The sequence below is a fragment of the Rhincodon typus genome, chromosome 12 (assembly GCF_021869965.1).
Source record: "Rhincodon typus isolate 14 chromosome 12, sRhiTyp1.1, whole genome shotgun sequence".
In the NCBI taxonomy this organism is placed as follows: domain Eukaryota; kingdom Metazoa; phylum Chordata; class Chondrichthyes; order Orectolobiformes; family Rhincodontidae; genus Rhincodon; species Rhincodon typus.
The window spans coordinates 53,102,246-53,125,036 of NC_063343.1; the positions used below are offsets into that span (position 1 = coordinate 53,102,246).

Below are 22,791 nucleotides of genomic sequence, written 5' to 3' on the forward strand. Positions count from 1 at the left end.
ACTGGCTCCATCCCCACCTCTTTGACCTGTCTGTCTCCTCTCCACCTATCTTCTCCTCTATCCATCTTCTATCTGCCTCCCCCTCTCTCCCTATTTATTTCAGAACCCCCTTCCCCTCCCCCATTTCTGATGAAGGGTCTGGGCCCAAAACGTCAGCCTTCCTGCTCCTATGATGCTGCTTGGCCTGCTGTGTTCATCCAGCTCTACACCTTGTTATCTCAGATTTTCCAGCATCTGCAGTTCCTACCATCTCTGATACAATTTTAACCCCACTGCGAAGCCTCTTCTAAGGATGCCTATCCTGAAGAAGTTACCCTCCTCCCTCCGGACAAACCTCAGGGGATCTCTCTCCCACTGCAACTCTCTCGTAATCTCTTCGGCCTTGAAACTGCTCGACCATGTCCTGAAGGAAACCAGGTACTACAGCCATATCACCTTTCTTAGTACCTGCCTACGGAACCAGATCATCCCCAATGGACTACAGTCCACATTCAGGCCTTCCCAATTTGACCTCAACCGTGACAATGTCTCCATTCATAGCATGGAGATCCTTCAGAAGCGTTTCTCCCTGCGACTCCTGAAACACACGCTCGCAGCAATGCACCAGCATCTCCTGGCACTACAATCAAGCCTACCCCAGCTCAGAGCCTCCCTCTCCCAGACCTGCAAAGGACCTTTTCTGTTTTTTATTCTTCGTAGGATCCACAACCTGAACTCACAATTCTACTCAGCTTTATTGGACACTAAAAACCGTAAGTACAGTAAACTTACTGGTGCCTACCACCCAAAACGGGCTTCCTCCACCTCCCAAATCCGCAGCTGTACCCAGGACCTTCCCCACAATGTGCCCTCCACCACTGGCCATGACGCCACTGTCGGGGAACCCACAGATGACGTCACATCCGCCAATGCCGGGTAGCCCACTTCTGGGACAGCGAACGCCATCGCTGCTGATGCCACCGCCTCCATTTCCGAGGCCAACACCACAGACACTGAAGACACACCTACCATCACCCTGCCGCCGCCGCCTACCCCACTCTGCCCACCGCTGACGCCTCTCCGCCCATCACCGACGCGGACACAACTCCGCCCACCACCGCCGACGCAACCCCGCCCACCGCCAACGCCGATGCAACCCTGCCCACCACCGACGCTGACGCAACTCCGCCCACCACTGCCGACACAACCCCGCCCACCGCCGACACCAACGCAACTCCGCCCACCGCCTCCACAGCCAGCAGCTCCAGTGGAGACAGCAACACTCAGCCCTGCCGAGTCTTCACCATCCCCCCAGACCTCCCCCTTACTGATGACGAACGGTCAGTCCTCAGTGAAGGGCTCACTTTTGTCCCCTCCACCCACACATCAACGAATACCGGTCACGTTTGTACATTGAGCAGTTTTTCCGCCGCCTCCGCCTCCACGCTTACTTCTCCAACCATGAACCTAACCCTCCCTCTACTGACCCCTTCTTCCGCCTCCAACACACCCCCTCCTCCTGGACACCACCCCAAGGCCTCCTACCCACCCTCGACTTCTTCATCTCCAACTGCCGTCGAGACATCAATCGCCTCAACCTCTCCATCCCTCTCACCCGCAGAATGTGCAGCCCCATGCTCCAATCCCAATCTCACCATAAAACCCGCGGACAAGGGAGGCGCAGTTGTAGTATGGCGCACTGACCTCTACATCGCCGAGGCCAGATGCCAACTCTCCGACACCTCCTCCTACTGCCCCCTTGATCGTGACTCCACCCCTGAGCACCAAACCATCATCTCCAAAACCATCCACAACCTCATCACCTCAGGTGACCTCCCACCCACGGCCTCCAACCTCATCGTTCCCCAACCCCGCACCGCCCGCTTCTATCTCCTTCCCAAAATCCACAAACCTGACTGCCCTGGTCGACCCATTGTCTCCGCCTGCTCCTGCCCCACCGAACTTATCTCCACCTATCTCGACTCCATTTTCTCCCCCTTGGTCCAGGAACTCCCTACCTACGTCCGTGACAACACCCACGCCCTCCACCTCCTCCAAAACTTCCAATTCCCCGGTCCCCAACACCTCATCTTTACCATGAACGTCCAGTCCCTGTACACCTGCATTCCCCATACAGATGGCCTAAAGGCCCTCCGCTTCTTCCTGTCCCGCAGGCCCGACCAGTCCTCCTCCACTGACACCCTCATCTGCTTTGCCGAACTCGTCCTCACCCTCAACAACTTCTCTTTCAATTCCTCCCACTTCCTACAGGCAAAGGGGGTGGCTATGCCTGCCTCTTTGTAGGTTACGTGGAACAATCCCTCTTCCGTACCTACACTGGCCCTAAACCCCACCTCTTCCTCCGTTACATTGATGACTGTATCAGCGCCACCTCGTGCTCCCACAAGGAGCTCGAACAGTTCATCCACTTCACCAACACCTTCCACACCAACCTTAAGTTCATCTGGACCATCTCTAACACCTCTCTCACCTTCCTGGACCTCTCTGTCTCCATCTCGGGCATACACCTAGAAACCGATATCCATTTCAAGCCCACTGACTCCCACAGCTACCTAGAATACTCCTCCTCCCACCCACCTTCCTGCAAACATGCCATCTCCTATTCCCAATTCCTTCGCCTCCGCCGCATCTGCTCCCAGGATGAGGCATTCCACTCCCGTACATCTCAGATGTCCTCGTTTTTCAAGGACCGCAACTTCCCCCCCTCAGTTGTCGAGAACACCCTCAACCATATCTCCCGCCATATCCCACAACTCATCCCTCACACCCTGTCCCCGCAATAACAACCAAAAAAGAATCCCCCTCGTCCTCACGTACCACCCCACCAATCTCCGGATCCAACGCATCATCCTCCGACACTTCCGCCATCTGCAATCCGACCCCACCACCAAAGACATTTTTCCCTCCCCACCCTTATCTGCTTTCCGGAGGGACCACTCTCTCCGTGACTCCCTAGTCCGCTCCACATTCCCCTCCAGCCCCACCACACCCGGCACTTTTCCTGACACCTGTCCCCACACCTCCTCCCTCACCCCCATCCCAGGCCCCATGAAGACTTTCCACATCAAGCAGATGTTCACCTGCACATCTGCTAATGTGGTATACTGCATCCGTTGTACCCGTCGTGGCCTCCTCTACATCGGGGAAACCAAGCGGAGGCTTGGGGACCGCTTTGCAGAACACCTACACTCGGTTCGCAATAAACAACTGCACCTCCCAGTCGCGAACCATTTCAACTCCCCCTCCCATTTCTCAGACGACATGTCCATTCTGGGCCTCCTGCATTGCCACAACGATGCCACCCGAAGGTTGCAGGAACAGCAACTCATATTCCGCTTGGGAACCCTGCAGCCCAATGGTATCAATGTGGATTTCACAAGCTTCAAAATCTCCCCTACCGCATCCCAAAACCAGCCCAGCTCGTCCCCGCCTCCCTAACCTGTTCTTCCTCCCACCTATTCCCTCCTCCCACCTCAAGCCCCACCCCCATCTCCTACCTACTAACCTCATCCCGCCCCCTTGACCTGTCCATCCTCCCTGGACTGACCTATCTCCTCCCTACCTCCCCACCTACACTCACCTTTACTGGCTCCATCCCCGCCTCTTTGACCTGTCTGTCTCCTCTCCACCTATCTTCTCCTCTATCCATCTTCTATCTGCCTCCCCCTCTCTCCCTATTTATTTCAGAACCCACTTCCCCTCCCCCATTTCTGATGAAGGGTCTAGGCCCGAAACGTCAGCCTTCCTGCTCCTCTGATGCTGCTTGGCCTGCTGTGTTCATCCAGCTCTACACCTTGTTATCTCAGATTTTCCAGCATCTGCAGTTCCTACTATCTCTGTGTTTATGGGATGTTACTATATTGGAACAGTTAATTAGTAGTAGTTAATATGTATATTAGTTTGTTCAGCATTTCAATAGAGTTACAGGTGAGCCAATTCTTTTCTTTTTATTTTGTCTATATTTTAACTTGTGTAAAAATAAAGTATGTTTCGCTTAAAGTCGATAGTTTGACCATTCAAATTGTATCAAAATTAGGGTCCAGACTATCTGCTTAATATATTTTGAGGGGGTTTGGTCTGGTCCAAAACAGATCTCACCTGATTCCATTTTATTCTGGAAGGTATCGTTATTACTTGTATATCCAACCCGAAGTGATATTCCAAGTTTATGCATGAATGTACATTGCTCCACCTAGTGGTAGTACTGGCAACGGCGCAACCTTCCAAATTATACCAGTCTGCCAAGACTTTGTACTTGGGGAGAAAAGACCATAATTTTCCGGTCTATTTACTGATCTTGTTCAAGTTCTGATTGCTTTTGTACAGGATCATGTTCGTGGATTTTTTTGTTTCCTTTTTCCAACATGCTACCCAAGTTGTAATTCTGGTTCTTATTTTTAGGTGGCCGTATCACATTACATGATACACAAAGTAGGGAGTTGATGGTGATGTATCAGTAATGTCACCGGACTAATAATCTGGAGGTCTAGCTAGTGATTTTGGGTCATGGGTTCAACTCCCATCATGGGTATAATTTAAATTCAATTAATAAAATATGGAATTGAAAGCTAGTCTCTAATGCTAACAATGACTATCATGGACTGTTGTAAAAATCCATCTGATTGATTAATGTCTACGATCCCTAACCAATATGACCTACATGCGCCTCTGGACAACTGCAATTTGGTTGGCTCTTCATTGTCCTCCGCAATGAATTGGCAAGCCAGTCAGTTCAAGAGAAATTAGGGATAGAGACAAATGCTGCCTTGCCAGCAATGCCCACATCCCAAAGATTTTAAGTGCTAGTTCTTGTTAGCTTCATCAGTTAAACCTTTAAGTCCAAGCCTGAACCGACACATTTTGTCAATCCATTCTAAAAACTGTCTTCACTTGCAGGATCCATAGCCCTCTACCCTCTTCCGATTCATGTATTCCTCCAGGTGTTTCTTGAATTATTGTAATATAAACAAACACTTCAGATCCGCAAACTACAAAAATTCTAAGTGATCTTTATGATCATTTTAGAGGTTCATAGAAATTGATATTCACAATTTTATGAATTACTCTTGCATGTGTTCTTACCCTAGATTTTGTTGTTGAAATCTCCGCCTTGAGAATGTCAGGGTCATACTTAGTACTAGACGAAGAGCCAGAAAACACTGTAAACAACCATAAAAGTATTCAAACATGCATAGTTTGGCTCTTAGAAGCCTCATTCATAACACAAATAAATAAATAGAATAATACATACATTTGAAAATGCATGTGCAAACTAATGGACATGGAAGCTTAACATAGTAAAAAAAGTTACCAATTTTGGTTTTAAAACATGGTATAATTCAGTGAATCCCTATCTAAAAAAATTAGAACTTGTTCCACATAATCAAATATCCAAATAACTTGTAAATTGATTATCAATGTGGAAGTTCATTAAGTAGAATCAAGGAACTGCAGAAAAGCTTAACAAGGATATTGCCAGGGTTGGAGGGTTTGAGCTACAGGGAGAGGCTGAATAGGCTGGGGCTTTTTTCCCAGAACGCCGGACACAGAGAGGTGACCTTACAGAGGTTTATATAACCATGACGGGCATGATTAGGGTCAATAGCCAGGGTCTTTTCCAAGAGTAGGATAAGTCCAAAACTAGAGGGCATAGGTTTAAGGTGAAAGGGGAAAGATTTAAAAGGTAACCAAGGGGCAAATTTTTCATGCTGAGGTGCATGTACAGAATGAGCTGCCAGAGGAAGTGGTAAATTACAACATTTAAAATGCATCAGAATAGGTATATGAATAGGAAGGGTTTAATGGGAGGTGGGCCAAATTCTGGCAAATGGGACTAGATTAATTAAGGATAAAAGGTTTGTTTCTGTGCTGTACAACTCTATTACTCTAATTCTTTAAAATAATAAAACAAATTGAGACATTGGCTACAAAGAGTGAGGGGAGAATTTTAACTGCCAAGGAGGCATGAGTTAGCGACGGTAAACACCAGGAAATCCTGCATATCAGAATCCCAACATGATCTCAAACGCTTCCAACAGTTAGCTTTTTAAGGCATGAAGAAAATTCACATGGAGTTGTTAGGTCCATAATTTAAACATGTAAATTCCCATTTTGCTCTGCTTTTAACCCACCATAGTAGCTTTACCAGTGTTTGCGTTTCCAGAAGGTTCTTCTAGCACAATGGTAGTATCCCTAAGCCTGTGTCAGAAGGTCCAGCTTCAAGTCCCTCCTGCCCCAGATGTGTGCCATAACACATTTGATTAAAAATATCATACCAAGTTTCCAGAGGATCTAGTTGCACAGTGATAGCGTACCTATGTCTGGGCCAGATGGTTTAAATTTCACCTGCCCCAGAGATATGTCATAGCATGCCTCAACACATTGGTTAAAATAATTATGAGTTTCCAAAGAGTTTTGTATTGCAGTGGTAGTGCACCTATCTCTGGTTGAGAAGATCTGGGTACCAGTGTCAACTCCCCTGATATATTTCATAGCAGGTTACTTGAAATAATTAAAAGTTTCCAGAGCCAAATTTAACTTCCTAGAATCAATAAAGCTAAAACTCAACAGGGAGTATTTCCTTTTATTCATTCTTTTAGGGGATGTGGGGTTCACTGGCTAAGTTTGCTCACTGGCATTTTGTTGCTCAATTTATTGCTCAATTGGACTTGACAAGCTGGAAAGCCTTCTGAAATGACTAAAACAGCAAAGCAGCTTCACTGCCTTTGTAAAATCTTTGTGCTCACAGGACTTGAAGAGTGTGACTTCATAGCTTTACATGTTTTGGAAGTCATTTTGTCTATCTTGAATATTGTCCAACTTGAACTTAATCCCTGTTATCTGCAATTCCCTACTGTAAGCCTTCACCAACCACTGAAGCAATGCAGCCATTACACAGACCTTATATGAGGAACAAGATGAACAGAATTACCAAGATCAACAGCACAGGAGCAGCACCAATATCCACAGCACCAGCTACAAGAGCAAATGCCATCATGCGTACACCACTTGCGCCTTCACAGCAGGTCTTTGCTGACACCTGCAGCCTTTAGGAAGGAGGCCATTTTCTCCTTTGCGAAGAGGGCTAGGTGAGCATGCGTTACCAATGACCATCAAGCTCACTGCAGTCTGAATTCCTTCAACTTGTTCCTACCAGGAATCTGCTAGTGACATCTGTAGAATGTTAAAATTTGTTGCCCACAAATCTATCTCCCATGAAACCAATTTGTGTTTCCCAATACCGACACTTATATCCATATGAATACTACTGCTGAGGCTAGTCAGGGCAGAGGGTTCCTGCATTTAATGCAATGGCAGTCCTACAGACTGCACATATGAAAACCAAGATGCCCTCAATTCAACCTGTAATATTGGTGGTACAGAATAACAGTTATAATGAAATCCCAGCTGATTCAGCTAATTACAGAAATGTTCTGAACAGGAAGAAAAAGAAATAACATGCCACTCTATTTCTATTAGCATGTTTGCTTGATTATCTGAAGGATTTATCAATTGGAAGGGATTCTACTCCATCGAAATCTCCTAATACGTGACCACCAGAAAATTTATGAGATCATGGAAGATCTGTGGCCTAACTCCATGTATCTGTCTTGGCCCATATCCCTTAATACCTTTGCTTAATAAAAAATTATCTATCTCAGATTTAAAAATAACAACTGACCTAGCATCAACCGTCATTTGAGGAAGACAGTTTCAAAAGTCTACCACCCTTTGTGTGTCGAAGTGCTTCTTAATATCTCTCCTGAATGGTCTGGACCTAATTTTTAGACTATGCCCCCAAGTCCTAGAATTCCCAACCAGTGGAAATAGTTTATCTTTACTTTTTGTCTTTCCTGTTAATATCTTTGATCAGAACACCCTTAACCATCCAAATTCTAGAGAAAACAGACATAATTTGCATAATCTCTCCTCGTAACCCCTGAAATCCAGGTAAATTATCATTCTTCTAATCCTACATAGTACTCCAATATATCCTTCCTAAGTAAAAACCGAAAGAACTGCGGATGCTGTAAATCAGGAACAAAAACAAAGTTGCTGGAAAAGCCCAGCAGGTCTGGCAGCATCTATGAAGGAAAAAAACAGAGTTAACGTTTCGGGTCCGGTAACCCTTCCTCAGAACTGATGGTGGCTGGGAAAACGTCAGTTTATATGCAGAAAATAGGGAGGTGGGTGGGGTACAGAGTGAACAACAGGATAGAGCCCAAAGAGAGAGAAAGACAGTTGGACAGACAAAGGAGTTGCTAACGATCAGGCTGGGAGGGTGAAAAGTTGTTAATGGGGACTGTTAGTGACTAACAACAGGGGGTGTGTATTGGCAGGCTATGTGGTAACAAGGCCTGGTGTGTGGGGTAGGGGGCTGGGATATGGAAGAGTTTAGGCCCTAAAATTATTGAACTCAATATTGAGTCCGGAGGGCTGTAGGGTGCCCAAGCGGAAAATGAGGTGTTGTTCCTCAAGTTTGTGTTGGGCTTCGCTGGAACACTGCAGCAAGCCTTCCTAAGGTATGGTGCCCAGATGTGCTCACAGTACTCCAGGTGGGGTCTAAACAGGGTTTTGTATAGCTTCAGCATAACTTTTGTGTCCCTATACTCCAGTCCTCTGGATATAAAGGCCAGCATTCTATTAGCCTTCTTTATGAATTTTTTTTCACCTGTTCATCTGTTTTCTTCTGCTCCAGCTCCAGTATCATCCCTGACAGATCTTTGGCATGAATTAGAACTGACATGAGGTAAGGGTTCAAAGTCAAGATGACAGGTGCTGGTGATTTCATATCTACATAAATGAATTTGGGGAACAAATAGCAATGGGATATCTAAATCTGTCACCAATATGTGGAAGACCTTTCTGCTTCCCCACCCCAATCTGTTCATCACCAGTGTTCACAAACCCTGCTACTTGTCAATCTCAAAGGCCTCTTCTTCTGACTGGCTGAGAGTTGTGGGTATCCAACAATTCTCTGTCCCTCTCTAAGGTTATACACATTCTTCTCCTTAAATGACAGAAAAAAGAAGAGATGAGTGCATGTAAGAAATGGAATGGTTAGACAGGACAGAAAGACAACATTTGTAAAGGTTGTAAGGAATTGGTCTGAAATAGCAGTCAGGTCACATGAAGGAGTGTCTCAAAACAGAAGAGTAATGAATGAAGACACACAGATGTGATATTCTGATGACCTCTGCTCAAGAAAACGCTGGGGGAGTTAGTGTGCCAGTTAGAGGTTGATACTTAGAAGTATTATACCTCTCAACTTTCTGGCCATTATGGTTCAATTGAATCAGTTGCAGTACTGAGTCCAGATTTTGGGGACCACACTCCTGTAACCACAACTTCCAACCACACATGTTAACTGTTTATTCTGCGAGGCTACAGACTTTCTACCAGAAACAGCACCTCTCTGTAAATCTTTTCAGCCTCCAAACAATCCTCCTGAAAGAAGAAGTCATCTTGTCATTTTCATTCAGAGATGACAGAGCCAATGTGGAATGCAATCACTCTGATGCCCTGTGATGTCCCACTAAATAGAATGCTTTGCATTGACAAATGTGAGTTGTCACACACAAATTTTGAGATTGGATGTGAAGTTTTAAGGCACATGCTAATGCCGTGGCTGAGCTAAACAACCAAGGCAAAACCCACTGGTACAATGATCAAGTTACCAACTGGCTGCTAGACGCACCAATGAGAGCAGGTCAATTCCATGAAAATTCTGAGTTTCAGAGCAGAGAACTTCCATACCTTAAACTTTACCATATATACTGTATTTCGGATAAGTGAATGAAATTCTCTATTAGTACAATACTAGAATTAAAAATCAACAAATGCTTCTCTAAGCAGAAGACAATAGTTTATCAGTACTCACAGCTGGTCTGTGAACTAGACTTATCCTTCCAGACATCGTTTAGCTGCCTGTATTCATGTTGGGCCAGTTCTAATCTCTGTTGTTTTACTTGGTAAATTTCCTTCTGGGCAGTTAGTGCATCTTGTGCTACGATTAGATAGTCTTTCAACATGCGCTCCTGTTCTCTACGCCACTGAGCCCGAGGATCTTCTACCTGTGTTGTTTCTGAAATATAGTAATCCACAAAATTGCGTTTACATCCATTTTTAAAAACAAAAATGAAGACAATCTGCTCAAAAGTTTTCAATGGTGCAGCTGCTTGATTATGCCACAGTCTGGTGATGGAATTTGATGAAATAAGTTACAAATGGAGTTTCGTTTGCAGTTTTTGATTGATTGAGAACTCAGACATGAAGCAACATAATTAAGTAACTGAAATGCTTACGTGTATTGTGATCAATGTAATAGATTCCGACTTGTGCATCAAATGCTTCTTCCCAACCCAAAGGCAACTCATCTCCTACACAATCGCCAAAGGAGAGGGGTTTGGTCCATCTATAAAACAGAGGGAAAAAAAATCAGCTTCCTAGTTACCAACAGTTAGTTAATACCAGTTTTAGAGCAACTTGTTGCAAAAACAATTTCTGTCCAATTTATCAAATGGTCTAAGTTATCCAAAAAAGCTAAGGGCTACTTGAAGAACAATAATATGTATGCATATAGTGTAACAATCTCACGTCGGAGCCCCATAATTTGATGGCTGTTCTTAGGCCAGAATTCCGAGAGGCTCTGTGTCCATGATGACACGTAAGAATTACCAAGACAAGGGCAGCCTCAAATAGTTTTCGACATCAGTCTGGAACAAAAGGAGTAAGCCTCCCAATCAAACTGAAAATCAAACAGCAACATCCTAAAAGTGCAACAAGGGCACAAGTGCTACAAAGTGCTTTGCTTAGGAGTTTGATATCAAGCCCAAGTCCTGGTAGACGTCCACCCAGGGTCGTTGTACGTGGTGCAGCCAATTGAAAGAGATTTGGTCTCCACTGAAAGCTAGCAAATATCGGATGCAGACAGAAAACTCAAGGACAGGAAAACTTGAACCAATGGCTCATTCAAAACTCCATGGCATTTTGTTTTGCTGGCTGCAGAACATTCTTGGTGGCCTTTTAAAAAATATGTTCACAGGACTGGCATCACTGGCTATGTCAGCATTTATTGCCCATTCCTAGCTGCCCTTGAGAAGGTGGTAGTGAGCTGCTTTTCTGAACCATTACAGTCCATGGGGTAGGTACCTGCCACAATCCAGTGAAGAATGAAGTTCCATGATTTTAAACCAGCAGCGGTTACGTAGCTCTGACACATCCAGGCAAGTGGAGAATATTCTATCACTCCAGGCCTGTGCCTTGTAGATGGTGGACAGGCTTTGGACAGTGAGGTGGTGAGTTATTTACCACAGAATTCCCAGTTTCTGACCTGCCCTTGTAGCTTAAAAAGCTATTACAGCTATAGCTTTTCCCAGTTCTGAGGAAAGGTCTTTTTTCTACTTTTCTCTCTTCACAAGGTGTTACCTGCTGACCAACATTTTCTGTTGTAGCATTTCATGTAGCATTTCTGTTTGCCTGAAGATAAAGTGATTATTTGCTCCAGGGCACACACATGTCATTTGTTTAAGTCCAGAGAGCTTGAATGTGGGTTATCAAAAGTCAAACTAAGCAGAAGCAATTCAATGTAAGATTTAACCAGCTAAAACCAAAGAGATTTTCCAGAGTTCTCTACTCCTTGCTGATATAAAATCTGATGAAATATGGCCTTCAAGGTTAACTGGAGCCAACTGGATAAGAAACCTAACTACCAATTACAAGCTTCCTTAATGAGCCAGTTGGTGGTTGACCATCAGAGTGCTCTGGAATACTGTAGATCTTTCCGACTTGGGTGTTAGATTAACAAATTAACATATTGCCACTGCTTATATTAATCTCATATTTTTAGTCTCAATAAATACATGGTGATTCTTAAGTTTTCCCCTCACTCACATCAAATGTATACATATTTAACTAAACTTTAGGCATGCAGCTCATTGCCGCTACTCCTAGAATTAGCCTCGATAGGGGCATGAACGGACCAGCAAACATTTGTTTTAAGACAGCAAAGACCGATACATACCAAGGTAATTATGCAATTTAAATGCTATTTCTATTAACAAAACAGTATTCATTTTACAAAAGCTGCTTGGCACAACTGTAGAAAAACTTTTTTAGGCATTGCACTAATTAATATTGGATGCTGTGTTAAACGTTCATAGCACTAAGTATCCAGTCGAGCATTTATCAGTTTTATAAATGTCTCTGCATCATTTTCATTTTTTTTTTGTTATTGTAGATCTGTATTATTTCTTAAAAGACACAATTCAACAGCTTTACATAGGTAGCGGCAGCCGGGGTGCAGAGATGCCTATCAACCCTATTACAGTAGAACATGAGTAAGTGGAAAGAGGTCAGAAAAGTTGTGCTTTTTACTAAAAATAGTTTCATTAAACTAGGGAATGTTACTAATCTGTGCATTGTCCTCTAAGTAACTGCAAAATGATTTCAAAAAGAGTTTATAGTAAAGAAATGATTAATTAAGAAATAACTTCTATTTGTCTAGAGTACACAGAAAATAAATATCAAGTTTTAAAGAGCACTTACAGCAAAAGATACACCATTATAACGCCATAAAACAATTAAAACGTGCACTCCAACTTCAATCTGTACAAGCACAGAGTTTCGTCCTAATAATCCTAGGCGGTGGCATGTAGGGACAGACAGATATGGAGACATGTCGACACAGAAATATTCAGATGTCTTGTCTTAATAACACATCGCCATCACCATTTAACTTCAAGTAGACATGTGTTTAATTTAGAAGTCTAAATGGAGTGTGAGTCACGTTCAATCACAGAACCATAAATGAGAATGCGGTTTGCATCTAAAATTGCAAAAAGTGAATAAAAGCAATACTTTCTTCTGAAAAAATAGCACAACATTCATGCAATTTAACTTGAAGTACTTGAGTAAAACAGATTAGGACAAACATATTTTAATACGTCATTTTTCGCTTTCCAGCAATTTGAATGAAGCAATATAAAGCACAGAAGACACTTTGTGCTCAAAACAAATTTGACTTTCTAGATTATTTGAATTAAGAGACAAGAGATTACGAATTAAAAGGTGGCCACATTGCAAATGGTCTATGGCAGGCAGAAGTGATGAAATGTTTCATTTATAAGGGCTTCATGACCAAACTGCATTACTGTGACTAAAGGAAGCAACAACTACCTTACTTTAGCACATATTACTACATAAAATCATTCCAATACACTGTGCATTACAGAAGGAAAACAGTTGATGCTGAGCAGAAGGGAAATGGAAAGCAAATAAGGATAAAGTGGGAGACCAAAGATCAGTCTTCCTAATAATTAACTGGAGGAAACTGGGGTGATCCACATGGTGTAACAAGAAAGAGGTAGAAGAGTAGAGTGGAGACATCTAGATGGTATCAACAAGTCGATGACAGACGACCTGAGGATGATGTCACTAAGTAACACATCATAGAATACTATGAGTTGAAGGGGTTAATACAAAATGCTTTCTGTGCTATTTTGTTTATGTTACTGGGACAATCAGTGTTTGATCTTTGCAGGTATTCTCAAGTAGCCAAATGGGGACAAGAAGGATTGGCATTACCAGATACTCTGGTTATGTTCAGATGTGGATACGAAATAAGAGAAACCACAGCTATACAACAGAAGATATTAAAGGAAAATTGCATAAGAACATAAATAAAAACAAAGTAGGTCATTTGGCTCCTTGAGACTGCTCACCCAATTTAATAAAGTCCTGGATGATCTGACTATTGCTTTAACGCCACTTCACTGCCACGTCCCAGAATACTTGACTCCAAAATCCATTTATCTCAGCAATAAATGCACACAATGACCCAGCCACCACTATACTCTAGGGAAGAGAACTTTAAAGATTGACAACCCTCAGACAGAACAATTTCCTCATCATCTCAGTCTTAAAAGAGCGACCCCTTATTCTGAAACTGAGTTCTCAAATTCTAGATTCCTCCATGACAAGAAACATCCTCCCCAACATCTAGCCCATTAAGCACCTGAGAATTTTATATGCCTAAGTAAGATCACCTCTCATTCTACTCAAGTCCAATGAAAACAGGCTCAAACTTTCCTCATAAGACGTTACCTTCATCTTAGAATCAATACAATGAGCCTTTCTGAACTGCCTTCAAAGAAAATTTCCTCATTTAATAAAGAGGACTAAAAATGTAAACAGAACTATAGATGTGATCTAAACCAACTCCCCGAACAGTTGTAGCAACAGCTGATATCATTAAAATCCTATTCACCTCACGATAAAGGCCTACATCCATTTGCCTTCCTAATTAATTGTTGTACCTGCATACTGTTTGTGATTCTCACACAAGAACACAGATTTCCTCTGCACTGAATCAAGTGCAATCTCTCTTCATTGTTATGGACCAGACCAGACCACCAAAGTATATTACGGAGAGAGTCTAGGCCCTAACTTTTGCATTCTTTTCTTAAAAGAAGGTAAGTGTAAGGTGCTGTGGTCCAGATATGATTTGATTAGTCCACCACTAATCTGTAATCAAAACAAATTTTATTCTTACAGCATATTTAAAATGCAAAAGATGAATTGCCGTAACTGTACTTTACTGAAATATTTAACAAGATTATGTATTATTCAACCACTAATCATCAACTGTTCCAATATAGGCAGCATTTCATAAACACACCCTTTGGTAAAAATGCAATTCAGCAAAACAGTTCTCACATGCTGTCTCTCTCCAGTCCAGAAGAAAGAAACAATCTGTCCCTATTGATTTTTAAGGGGAGGCCTCACTGTTTAAGACTCTAGCAGCAGAGAATTCAAGCCTTTGGCTTTAACAGCTAGCAGAAACCTTCTCAATTGACTGAAAGCAAAACTAAAAGCCTTCCTGGGTATTTGTGAGTCCAGACCCTGCTCATTCATGATTCTTTTGTCTCATTTTAAAATAAACCCCCAAAGAAAAGGCAAAAACTGTTTACCAACTGCCAGTCTGAAGGAGACATTTCAGCACCATAGTGACAACACCCCTCTGAAAGAGAAACAGACAGAACACATCTCGTAAAGGCACAGTACCATCACACCATTTAAATAATACCAACTTTCCTGTACTTCTGGCTGATGCAGACAACTTCGCATTTTCCCCCCACTGTATTCCAGCTACCAAATTTTGCCAACTCAGGGAATCTATCTGTACCACTTTGTATATTGTTCCTCCACACAATTTGTTTCCCTTTCTAACTTTGTATTGTAGCCATGTTTGTTGACAGACAGTACAGTCCCTTCATCTAAGTAATTAATTTAGACTGTAAATAGTTGAGGTCCCAGCATTGATCCCTATGGCACACCACTGGGTACGGTTTGCCAATCTGAAATGACAAAGTTTGATTCCTGTTCATTAGTCAATCTTCTATCCATGCTAACATTACACCAAACACCATAAGATCTTATCTTTGTAAAATGGCTTCTTAATGAAATTCAAATACATGATATGGTCCCCCCTTTATCCATCTTGATTGTTACACCCTTAAATACATCTTAAATACAACTTCCATTTCACAGAACCACACTAACTGCTTAATTGAATTTAAATATGCTAAATGTCCAATTACTATTTCCAGATGATGGATTCTAGCATTCTTCCAATGGGACCTTTCAGAGTCTATGGAATTTTGGAAGACTACAATCAATGCATCTGATTTCTCTGCTCAGTCATAAACAGACTACTCAATGTATTGCCCAATGTTAAAAAGTGTGAGGTATCAGTGAACAAAGCAGTGTTCACGCATCAAATTGAAGGGAAATGATCAAATTGCACTGGGAATAATGTACATAATTCCAGTTTTACCATGGAAATGGGCCATCTGAACCCCAAAGCGCAGTGCGGTGGTGAGGTTGATCCCCACAGTTTCAAGGGAGACAGAAGTAATACAACCACCTCCAACTTGAAAAGAGGCACTTCAGACAGAACAATGAAAAATTGCTCAAGTTATTTAATTTCACGGAACAAATAAATTTAAAATGATACCTTCAGTCTGAGCTACAGAGGGGAAGCGAGGATGATTGCCTTTGACATCAAGGCCACATTTGACTAAGTGTGACACCAAGGAAAACTAGAATCAATGGGGGAAAATCTTCACACAAAGAAAAATGATTGTGGTTGTCGATACAGTGTGGAGCTGGAGGAACACTGCAGGTCAGGCAGCATCAGAGGAGCAGGAAAGCCAACGTTTCGGGTAGGGAGGAAAATAATACTGCAGGTCTACAGAAAATGGGCAGGAGCAGATCTAGCTAAGCTGCTCTTTCAGGGAGTCTGCATGGACTATGTTTCTATGCTTATGTTTCCAATGTTGTAATATACTGGCTTCACACTCAGCTCAAAATATACTTCTCACATTTTTTGTTTGCATTGGCATGACATAAACTTACTTAACCCTGCAATGATAGACCATCTGGACCAAACTAAAACATTATGCAACAAGCTCTCAAAGCTTGTTACGAGTATGCACTCTTCTCTAGCTATACGGCTTCTGGTAAGATCAACCTGTCAATCGCAATCTGTGTTGGAGATTATTAATAGCCACCCAACCAAATGGAAATCTCAAATGGTTAGAAGGCAAACTTTCTAATGACCTCAATATATCCAATTAACGAGGCTGCTTTTATTTTCCCAACCGCACCCTGCTCTTTCCCTGCCCTCAGAAAACCCACCAGAGTTAGGAACAGAGGCAACCACCAGTACAAAGACCACCAGCATCATTGTGTTTTACTGTCACATTTTAACTCTACCCCAAAACAGAATAGAAAAAAAAATACTGCCTTTGTACTTTTTGCATTGAGAGAAATCAACATTGTCATAAAAGGTAGTTAATAAGGGTGGTCGAGCCCAGGACAGCAGACACATCTGACAAACAAATACGGTAAATAAATGGTGTATAAAGCTAAATTAAAGAGGCTTCCTCATGTCACCCAACCTACTGACCATATTAAAAACACTGATGATTTGTCTACATGTCAAAACCCATGTTTCAATCTACCACTTAGGTACACTGCATTTAATCTTGCATTCCCATTTAAGATCACGCGTTAAATGTTGTAAAAACAGGCATGTTCTGAGATAATGTACTGTTGATGATGGATCTTAGCAGATTGTAAATTCTCAGCTTCAGACATGAAGAAACTAGCATGAAAGGACTTTTTTTAAAAAACCTTATGAAGTTAAGTGTATAAAAAACAGCCTAGACACCATATGGAGACCAGGAAATATCCCGTGCCAAGTCACGGATTATTGTTATGGGCCATGGGCCTGTACGATCATGAAAAACATTTGATCAAAGTATCTTGTCTCAGAAGCAGAGAATTTTTTTTATTGGCTCCTTGAAAGTAAGTAGCATTTCGCTAGTTTACGATACTAAGATAAATAAACTTGATTCCCTCATATAAAACTGGTACAGAAATAAAACTTTCCACGTAATATGAAAGGTTATAAATACCACTGTGTGAATCCAATCAAGTTAATGATGAACCATACAAGTTTATGCACTTTCTAGAAGAAAGATTCAAAGATTCGTTCCATTTGAGCTTCCTTTCGCAGCTGAAGGAGCTGGCCATTTAAATGGGAAATGTGCGTGCCTGTATGATTTGAAGTAAACAAAGACCAGAGGACGTGCTACAGCAGTATAAAAAGGAGAGTCCCATGCCACAGAAAGACAAAGACCATTGGGAAAGAGATTACTCGCAGAATCCCCATATTGATGGCAGCTATTATCAGCACCTCTGGACAGTCAGGGCTCAGAGAAGCCCTGGAAAATACCAGGTACAGCCAAGGGTCAGGATCTAGGCTCAAGAAAAGCCCGAGGAAGCATTTGGTGCAGTTGAGGTTCAGAAGACATTTTCATGATCTGAGAAAATGTACAGTGTTGACTCTGCAACTGGATTTTGGAACAAAGATAATTGTTTTTAAAAAGTAGTGTTCTGTTAAAAGCAGCTAAAGACCTGGGAGTACGCCCAGAATCAGTGGTAGTGCACAGCCTCGGGACTCCATGAGAATGCAGTCTTGGGTGAAGAGACTGAACCAATGGAAGATGAGCTTGTCTGAGTCAAAGCAGCTTCTGAGAGAAATTCACAGACTGGATCTTCCGTTGTAAAGAAGTGAAATAAGGAAGACAGTGTTAATGAGATTTTGAGAGTGGGTGATTAGTTACAACTGTGTGGGTTGCTGACAAATTTGTGAGATGAGTCTTGGTCACATCTGTCGTTCAATATGCAGTGCAGTATGTTTGACTACAGTTTGCTTACTTAATTCACATTTTTTAAGACTGTTTCCTGCACGAAGTCAGAAATCAAAGTTTATTTGTTTCACTCTAAAACCATGGAATCTTGTGATTTTATTCCAAGTATCTAGGATTTGAAATTTTGTCTGCTTTAAATTTTAAGATGTGTTACTAGTCCCTTACCAGATCATAAAAAAAATTGGCAGTCTAGTCCAGGATCATAAGTTACAATTTGTTCCTAGCTCATTTTGAATGATAATTCCAACTCTTGGATCTTGAGCAGTGGCTAGTGTCACTGTTATGTATGTGAGAGGCAGAAGACAACATGGATAACATGTTATAAGGAGGTTGTCAAACCATAAAGGAAAAGCATACAGGCAGAAAAGTATGTGGGGCTACGAGGCAGTTTGAGAAAATTAGGCAGACAGTGCAGGAGTCCCCTGAGTCTTTCGTGCTTGGTAATCTGTATTCCATTCCATTGGTTCCTTATGAGAATGCAGCCAGAGCCAAGCCCATGGCACTGTGGGGAACTCAGCTGCACGTGGAGGGAGAAGGAAGAATGAAGCAGCATTTGCTATAGGGAATTCCAGAGCCTGAGAAACAGACAAGCATTTCTGTGGCAGTAAAGGTGACTCCAGGATGGTGTGTTGCCTCCCTGGTCCTTGTGTCAAGGATGCCATGAACTGCAGGAAATCCTTTGAATCATACAATCCCTACAGAAGCAGGTCATTTGGCCTATCAAGTTCACACTGACCTTCCGAAGGGTATCCTATCTAGACCTACCCCCTACACTATCCTTGTAATCATAGATTCCCTACAGTGTGGAAATAAGCCCTTTGGCCCAACAGGTCCACACCGACCCTCCAAAGAGCATCTCACCCAGACTCATCCCCCTACCCTTTCCCTCTAACCCTGCATTTCCCATGGCTAACACACCTCATCTACATATCCCTGAAAACTATGGACAAGTTAGCATGGCCAATGCACCTAGCCTGCACATCTTTGGACTGTAGGGGGAAATCAGAGCACCTGGAAGAAATCCACGCAGCCACAGGGAGAATGTGCAAGCTCCACACAGACAGTCACCCAGGGTGGAATCAAACAGTCCCTGGCACTGTGAGGCGGGATCCTGAATTTCCCATGACTAACCCACCTAATCTATACATCCATGAACACTGTGGGCACCTTAGCACAGCCAATCCACCTAACTTGCACATCTTTGGACTGTGGGAGGAAATCCATAGACATGGGGAGAATATGCAAGCTCTACTTGATTCCCTCATATAAAACTGGTACAGAAATAAAACTTTCCATGTAATATGAAAGGTTATAAATACCACTGTGTGAATCCAATCAATTTAATGATGAACCATACAAGTTTATGCATCAAGAGGGTGGAACTGAACCCAGGTCCCTGGTGCTGTGAGTCTGCAGTGCTAACCACTGAGCCACCCTGTTACCATCCTTCTAGGGGAAAGGGAAATCAGCCAGAAGTTTTGATCCACACTGTTACCAACAATATAAGTAAGACGGAGGATGAGGTCCTGAAAGAAGATTTCAGATATAAGAAATTAAAAAGCAGGCCCTCAGCAGCAGTACTCTTGGGATTACACCAAGACAGAATTACATGCGAAAGAGCGCAAGAACAAGTGGACTGATTGATTGAACACGTGGCTGGAGAACTAATGGAGGAGGGTGGGCATCAGATTTCTGAAGAACTGGGACTTGTTCTGGGGCAGGTGGGATCTGTACAAATTGGATGAATTACACCTTAACAAGGAGATTTGTCTGGGAATGGGATCATGAGGGGTAATCCAAATTGGAAGGAACTAAAATTGCTAACAGCAAGTTGAAAAGATGCTAGGGAGATGAAGGAGCAGGAGAAACAAACCCAAGAAGCAAGTGTGCTTCCAAAGAAGAGACTGGGTAAACGAATTGAGCTGTGGGAATGAGTTTCTGGAATGTTTTAGGGATGACTTTCTAAAGCGTGTTATAGAGACTTTCAGGAGCAGTATGTTGAGGAGCCAACTACAGGACATGATATTTTATATCTAGTATTACAAAAAAAAGGGCTAATTAACAATCTTGTGTAAAAAAAAACTTTCAGGCATGAGTGACCACAAGATAATAAAATTTGACGTTTTGCTTGAAAGTGAGGTTGTTCATTCTGAAGCATGTACCCCACAAACAGTCCCGAAGCTTGTTACCTGCCCTGTGCCAGGGTCCAGGACATCTTTTTTTATACATTCATGGGATGAGGGCATTGCTGGCTAGGCAGCATTTATTGCCCATCCCTAATTACCCAGAGGGAGGTTAAGAGTCAACCACATTGCTGTGGGTCTGGAGTCACATGCAGGCCAGACCAGGTAAGGATAGCAGTTTCCTTCCCTAAAGGTCATTAGTGAACCAGATGGGTTTTTCCAACAATTGACAATGGATTCACAGTCATCATTAGATGCTCAATTCCAGATATTCATTGAATTCAAATTCCACCATCTGCCATGGTGGGATTCAAACCCACGTACCCAGAATGTTATCCAGGTCTCTGGAGTGACACTCCAGAGATAATACCACTAGGCCATCGCCTCCCCTTAGCTCTGGACTGGCGAGGAGCCATTTCCAATGGTCTACATAGTTACTAAAAACTTAGGTAGGCCCAGAAGGGAAGTTCTTCTTAAAACATATGAGCAGCTCGGGGGTTAGCTAAAAGGAAAAATTTCATAAGTAATCGCTGGATTTCTGCGTGAGCCACAATTCTGCAATATCCTTTTGTATATCCTTGATCTTCAACTTTTCTACAGAAAGGCCATGTAACACTAACACAAGATCATCACATTCCCAAAAATTAAGTCATGATCATCCATTCCATTAATCCATGTTTGTATGAGTCAGTGAACTTAATGTCATTGATAGGGAAACTTCTAGAGGCCACAGTTTAGGACAAAATTACTTGTAGTTTGCAATAACAATTGGTCAAAAATTTGTAAATGCAGTGCTTTGCCATCATCTTTTGCAGGATGGCTATCCAAGAAACTCCACTCTTCCAGCCTACCATCAGATGTTTTGGAAAGATATACAGACTGACAGTCAATCTGTTTGATCACATTATAAACATACCTGCCATGCCACAAGTCCTAACCCAGAGGAGGGATGTTATCAAACATGACACGAGATCTCCAATGATCACATATGGCTCAGTATTCTGTATCACGTACAGTGAACAAGGAGTCAGTGATTTAGGAAAAAAGAGAAATATTAGGTCAGTAGTGCAGTGTACAGATTTAGTATAGTAGGCATTTGCTCTTTTACTGTTTAGTGTCAGCTCGATGTTGCTCCTTTACTGCAAAACTCTTGTAGGAGCTGACACAAATCTAAGAACATTTACTTGACAATGCAAAATCTACACATCTGCTGTTCTCCAGCGAATGTAGTCAACATGTCCATGGTACTAACACTCTGCCAGTTGTCTAAGTTCTGATGATCGGTCCCTCATGTTCCAGGCCATATTCTCCTTTTATCCATATATCTTTGCTCCATCCAGTGCTTGGAAACAAAGCCTTTACTGTACATGTATGGAGCTATTTTCACTCGAAGTTTCTGAAAATGTAATTTAGACAGCTTCCACTTGGCTCTTCCTTTTATCCTTACTAATCATCATAGTGCTTTAACTACAGCTTCAAATAAGTGAGAAACTAGCATAATGTGCAAATTAAGTAAGTCTTCAGTAAATTTGCACAGTATCCTATTAAATAGTGCAGAAATTTAAAATAATGGTCATCACTAGGTCAATACGTAAGACTCATTAACTGCCTGAAACAATTTCATGAAAATGAGCAAAATATCCTCGTTCACTTCAATAGCACCCCTGTGTACAAAATTTCAACTTTTTGCATGATCAGCGCATAAGTAGTTCTAATGTGCACAGCAAATTAAAGTGTAAAATGAACTGCTGAGGTTAAGAAGTGCGAACCCTCAGTAGAATTAAAGTCAAACCTGACTAATATACTTCATCAAAGCTGTATAAACTAAACCGAATACAAAAAATGTTAGAGATTACAGCGGGTCAAGCAGCATCCACGGAGAGAAAACAAGCTAATGTTTCAAGTCTAGTTAACTCTTCATCATCTTGGCTACTAGCTACTTAAATTACAATAGTCCTGAGTTTTGGCATCACTGAACAAAAGGAAAGATGAAATAGAAAAAATAGCAATTAATGTTAAGTATATCACATTCTCCATTATCATTCAACTTGTGTGCACACGGTTTAGTTTTTCATAGGATGGATTTAGGACAAGAAATTTGTCCACTTGCACAGTACAATAAAAATGAATACACAAGTGGAAGTATTAGTATCATTCTCAAAAGCATTAAAAAAAATTGAATCCATGGCACAGCTTTGAAGCATTTTGTATTTTAACATTTCAATGTGAGTATCATGCTGTTCAAAATTAATTGTAATGGATACAAGTGCATCCTAATGATCTACTTTAATGAATAGTAATGGAGTTATTAGCCCTGGAGGTTAAGTGAT

At 42.2% G+C, this 22,791-nt stretch overlaps 1 protein-coding gene across 1 annotated transcript in view; it reads right to left on the bottom strand.

Moving 5' to 3' along the window:
- The window catches only part of LOC109937352 (protein KIBRA), a 98,188-nt gene that overhangs the window by 56,731 nt on the left and 18,666 nt on the right, over positions 1 to 22,791 (bottom strand). The window contains exons 2-4 of the mRNA XM_048603469.1: positions 10,305 to 10,414; positions 9,881 to 10,084; positions 5,083 to 5,159 (exon numbers count right to left, since the gene is read on the bottom strand). Of these exons, the coding sequence (XP_048459426.1) occupies positions 5,083 to 5,159; positions 9,881 to 10,084; positions 10,305 to 10,414 (391 nt within the window). The remainder of the gene's footprint in view (positions 1 to 5,082; positions 5,160 to 9,880; positions 10,085 to 10,304; positions 10,415 to 22,791) is intronic.